The sequence below is a fragment of the Bidens hawaiensis genome, unplaced genomic scaffold (genome assembly GCF_021521415.1).
Source record: "Bidens hawaiensis isolate Kalapana, Puna unplaced genomic scaffold, B.hawaiensis_p1.1 tig00074522_1, whole genome shotgun sequence".
Classification (NCBI taxonomy): Eukaryota; Viridiplantae; Streptophyta; class Magnoliopsida; order Asterales; family Asteraceae; genus Bidens; species Bidens hawaiensis.
The window spans coordinates 6,104-12,161 of NW_027502916.1; the positions used below are offsets into that span (position 1 = coordinate 6,104).

Here is a 6,058-nt window from a genome sequence, read left to right on the forward strand (position 1 = left end):
TGAGCCTATTAGTTACAATCATTATCATGATGATCACTCTAAGTAGAAAGAACCACTCTAATTCTATTGTTTAGCTTAACTTTTATCAACTTAATACAGAGTTAAGGAGAATAGCTTAATATCTTATTTTGGATTACAAATATTATTATTATTATTATTAATGTTTTCATAGTTGATTAATATTATCGGCTATTTGCCCAATCTCAAACAGCCAAATCAATTCAAAAAAAAATCTAATTGACTTATGGGTTTTAAAGAACAAACACTCACTAAAAGTCCAAGCATAAAATTAAATATTAATGATGTAACTACATAATACAGAGCACGATTGTGATCTTTACTTGTTTCAAAACAAAACACATACAAGAAGACAGACGTTATACATAACATAATTTAACCATAGACAAACAAAACATTAAAGCTAATTTCAAGGTTTATATTTTTGAAGCATCATGTAAAAGTTCACTAGGGTTTCAGTGTTGGGGATTGCATCCTTAAAGGCTTCATGCGTCCATATACGCTTTGTCCATTCAAGCAGTTTCGGGGTTCTAACCTCATCAAGCACCTTGAACTCGTTGCGTTTTTCAGAAAACTTTATCCAACCCAAAAAACATCCAAGAACAACATCTAAATATCCCGCATCATCTCCGCCAAAATAAGCCTTCCCATTGCTAAACTTCACAAATGATTCTTCTAAGAATTGGGATGCTTCAATTATTTGTTTTTTTATCGCTTCTTTTCCTTCTTCCGAATGTATTCTTTTCATCTCCGTAAACAAGGGGAAAAACTGCACACAAATTGCCAGTCATAAGATACGTTATATGTTACCTGCACGCCTAGTTTTAAATTATTTAACCATATATATTAATGTTTATGGACTATGGTGACTACTAATAACAATACATACGGGAACTTATAAATTAATTACGTGAATACCAGTGTATGCTAGGAACTTATAAGTTGATTACGTGAATCACAGTACTTGCCACATGGATTATGTTGTGTTTCTTAAAATTTCTCATTGCTTACGTTGCAGTAATATGACATTACATTTTACATTAACTGACCTTTCCACAATACTGAATTAAGAGGTAATATTTATTATTATTACTATTATCATTATGAGAGAAATTGAAATAAGCGCACACTATATAAAATAGGAGGGTACGTGCTATATACCACCTGGCATTATTCTGATTTCTGGATAACTTACAAGAGCCACTGGTTATCTCCAGAAGCATCATCTCTTTTTATATGGTATTCAACTATTCATATTTACGAAGGTATTTACTAATGACACTTAGTTTAAAGGTAATATTTATTATTATTTTTTATTATTACTATTATTGTGAGGGAAATTGAAATAGGCGCACACTTTATAAAAAGGAGGATAAGTGCTATAACCACCATGGCATTATTTCGATCTCTGGATAACTTACAAGAGCCACTGGTTATCTCTAGAAACACCATCTCTGGTTATCTCTAGAAACACCATCTCTTTTTATATGGTATTCAACTATTCATATTTACGAGGGTATTTACTAACAAGAACAAATTATAAACCTTGTATCTGTAGCAATGTAGACCGATTTTTAAAACAAAATATAAACAAAGTTAAGATAATTTCAAATTAAAATCATATTTGATGATTTTGACATGTTTAAATAAGAGGAAACACTATAAAATAGTAATACAGTTTTAAGTTTTTTCTAATTAATTCACTCATATTTTATTTTGTCAACGTTAGGTCGCTCTACTTTCAGTTTATCTTAATAAAATCACTTAACTTTTGATTTGTGTTCTAAAACGTGAACGATAACTACTATATTATCGCAAGTGATGCATTTACCAGTAAAAAAACATTAGTTTTAATAACGTTTTAGCTCTTTTTAAAGATGTAAAATGAAAGTTGAGTGACCTAATTGATCTAAAATTAAAAGTTGAGAATTAGTTGACATAAAATAAAAACTTAAGTGAACTAATTAAGACAAAATAAAATATGAATGACTTAATTAAAACAAACTTGAAGCTGGATTACAACACGTTACCCCTTATTTAAAACATGTCAAACCTTTCAATTCAACCTATTAAGTTAAGGGATATAACAAGTTGACCTGTTAATTAGTCTATGTAACTTAAATCCTTTTTTACACGGATCAACTGAATTAAGATGCTCATCAACCACTTAATCCATTTTGACACACACATTTAGGTAAACACCATCATGTAAGGATTAAACATTTTGACACAGTTAAACATACGAGTTTTGTTCAAGTTGGAAAGTTGGAAAAAAAATCATGTTAAATGCTTTTGAAAATGAAATTGCACAATTGGTGACATACCGTAGTATCGATGTAGTTAGCCCAAAAACGGTTATGAGCCCGTTCAAAAGGGTCCGAGGGGAGGATCTGGTGGACATCCGGATAGATTTCATCGAGGTACTCGATTATGATAAGAGACTCTGCAAGTGGTGGTTTGTTTTCATGAAAAAGAACAGGGACTTTTGTATAAGCTGGGTTCGATGTCAATAGAAGCTCACTTTTGCAAAATAGATTTTCTTCTATGAATTCATATTCAATAGACTTTAGGTTGAGGACGAATTGAACCCGGTTCACAAACGGACTTGCCGCTGTTCCAAGAAGCTTAATTTCACTGCTCTTTCCCATTGTAAGATACAACTGTATGATTGTAAGATATGATGTATGTATTGAGGAACATGCTTTGCCTATTTATACGAAGAAATAACTACATTTTCCCCCACTAACATCTACCAAAATGACAAAACTGGCCATGCATATGTTAAAATTACATTCTGTATAAGTTTTGGACCTTTTTCAACTTTGATTCATAAGATTTGTACCCTTGTACAGTTTTAAGTATGAATACATACATATATATATATATCTATATATATATATATATATATATGTGTGTGTGGGGGGAGGGTTTAACAAGTATATTTTTTTGAAAAATTATCGTTTTATAGTAAACAAGTTTCAAGTTTTTTCTAATTAAAACATTTGATCAAATTTATTTCAATTAAGTCACTTAATTTTTAATGTGTTTCAGTTAGATCACACAACTTCTAATGTGCATTAGTTAGGTCACTCAACTTTCAGTGAATATTTTCATAATATGTTTTTTTACCTTCATATAAAATGTGTCGAATATAAAATAAATGTTGATAAATAATTAAATTGTCATTAAAACTATATTTTTTTTAGTTTTTTTAAGAGTAAAGTGCCATTTTCGTTCTTATAGTTTGACAAATAATGCGATTTTAGTCCAAAAAGTTTATATTTTGCGTATGAACCCTCCACGTTTACCAGTTCCTGCCAATTACATTCAAATCGCTAACCTCGTTAAATTTTATCGTGAAGTCAGGGGTATACATGTCTTTTCACTCTTTATTTATTATAATACTTATTTCAGGGAACTGCGGTTTTCGTCCCTCTAGTTTGTCCAAATCTGCAGTTTTAGTCCAGTAGTTTCAAATTTGCAATTTTCTTTCATATGGTTTTATTTCACTTGCAGTTAAACCTGAATTCCTTAATCTCGTTAAGTATGGTCGTTAACCAATTTGCGTGCCCATCATGTGACGATCAGTTTAGTCGTTTTTCTCCCCAAATAAATCTCAGTCCTAATTCGCAACCCCCCTCACGTGAGGGGCTGGGGTGTATTTGGGGAAAAAGGAACCAAGCTGCCCCTCACGTGAAGGGCATACTGATGGGTTTAACGACCAGACTTAACGAGATTATGGAATTCGAGTTTAATTGCAAGTGAAATAAAACCATAAGGAAGAAAATTGCAATTTTGAAACTATTGGACTAAAACTGCAGATTTGGACATACCAGAGGGACAAAAACCGCAGTTTACTGAAATAAGTATTATAATAAAGAAAGAGTGAAAAGACATGTATACCCTTGACTTAACGATAAAATTTAATGGGGTTAGTGATTTGGATGTAATTGGCAGGAACTGGGAAACGTGGAGGGTCCATATGCAAGAAATAAATTTTTGAACTAAATTCGCATTATTTACCAAACCATAAAGATGAAAATGGTACTTTACTCTTTTTTTTTATTAACAAATATTATCACTTATAGTAATATAGTGGTTGTCCTCATTGTTTTAGAATACTCCTTTAAAGTTAAGAGACTAAATTAAGAAAATATCATATAAGTGATATAACTAAGTAATTATATATATATATATATATATATATATATATATATGATTGATTTCTTTTGAGAACCGCTTTGAGTTTTAAGAACTCGAAAGAATTTAACGTAACAATTTTTTTTTTTGAATTTTTTTACACATGTGTAATAAGTAAGTGTAAGTGATGTACAAAAAATTACGGTATTTTTTTACACACCGAATCGACTTATTACACATGTGTAACTAACAGTTAAACTTGTGTAATCATCAAAAATACTTACTCTCTTCTGCTTCATTTTTTAATTTTATTTAATCTCAGCCACATATTTCATGTCATTTAATTAAATGTGTGATTCAAATTTGAGTTCTTAAAGTTCTTACAACTCAAAATAGTTCTCAAAATATCTCTCCCCTATATATATATATGTGTGTGTGTGTGTATAAGGGAAATGAGTTATAAGAATTTTAAAAACTTAATATGGATCACATATTTAATTAAATTGGTATAAAATATGTGACTGAGATTAAATCTAATTAAAAATAAATCAGGAGAGAGAATAAAGATTTGTAATGGTTACACAAGTTTAAATGTTAGTTACACATGTGTAATAAGTCGATTCGGTGTGTAAAAAAATAGTGTAATTTTTTTTATGTTACATACCTTACGTATGACATATGTGTAATAAAATTATTATATTGAGTTCTTTCAAGTTCTTAAAACTCAAAATGGTAATATATAATATATATATATATATATATATATATATATATATATATAATCCTTGTTATTTGGTTATATATAGTATGTTATACAAATTTGCCAGATCCTTAGGGGTAATACTCGTAAATACTCCATCTTCTGGAAGCTTTTGCATGGCCTAGAGGCCCTGGATGATTCAAGAATTTAACGGGCAGTACTAGAACATCAATGTGCAATCAAACACGTAGTGTAACTTGTCGGCCAACTTGCAGAGTTGCATGCCACCGGTTTCAAACGAAGAACAATTAATTGGTAATCTACAAATCTTAAATGCACCATCATCGTTTTTATTTAACTTTTTATATTATTATTATATTCTGTAATAAATTTTAATTTCATAATATGATATTTGCTAACATTGTGGGACTAGCTATCGTACGTGGTACAGTGAGAGCTTTTTATACGAAAGGTCTTAGGTTCAATCTCAAATAATAAGGAAATTTGATGTAATTTAGAACTAAAAGTTATATTATATCTACCATAACAATTATACTTGGTAACAAAAGTCTTACAAACAACTAGGTTAGTAATAAGGTCCGTAGAGGCGTAGAGAATGATATGTAGGCAATCCATATTATAGAGATATAGAGTTGATTCTTGGGAGATCCTTAGCTTCAAAACTAAAACTATACGTATATTAGACAGTTTAATAGAAAACACACATATAGTTAAACACATGAACTCTATTCGACAGGTAAATTATAAATAAATAAATAGGTAATAATAATAATAATAATAATAATAATAATAATTATTATTATTATTATTATTATTATTATTACTATTTAAATAAAGTGGTTTTAACAATAATAATAATAATTGTAATTTAATAGGATTTATAATATTTAGTACTAAAACGATAGGTAAGTAAGTAAGTTAGTAAATAAGTAAATAAATTAATTAATAAAACGATATTAAATCCCAAGACATAGCCTCACCGAAACTATATATTCCTCTAAAAATTATTAACATTAATCAATAATTTTATGTTTCCAATGAAATATTCTCTTTAAACATATTTTAAAAGAGGTGTAAGTCTTGTAAATAATACATAAACTCTTATTGTATGTCAATTTGGGTACACCTATCTCTCATCTCCCTCTATATAAGGTTTTCCACTAATCTAATGTGAGTCAT

General features: G+C 29.3%; 1 protein-coding gene across 1 annotated transcript; it reads right to left on the minus strand.

Moving 5' to 3' along the window:
• Positions 1–259: 259 nt before the first annotated feature.
• Positions 260–2,796, minus strand: LOC143606367 (glutathione S-transferase U17-like). The gene is made up of 2 exons (XM_077082155.1): positions 2,343–2,796; positions 260–787 (listed from the first exon to the last, which is right to left on the minus strand). Exons 1-2 carry the CDS (start codon positions 2,664–2,666, stop codon positions 428–430), a joined length of 684 nt encoding a protein of 227 aa, XP_076938270.1. The 5' UTR covers positions 2,667–2,796; the 3' UTR covers positions 260–427.
• Between the last annotated feature and the right edge of the window lie 3,262 nt (positions 2,797–6,058).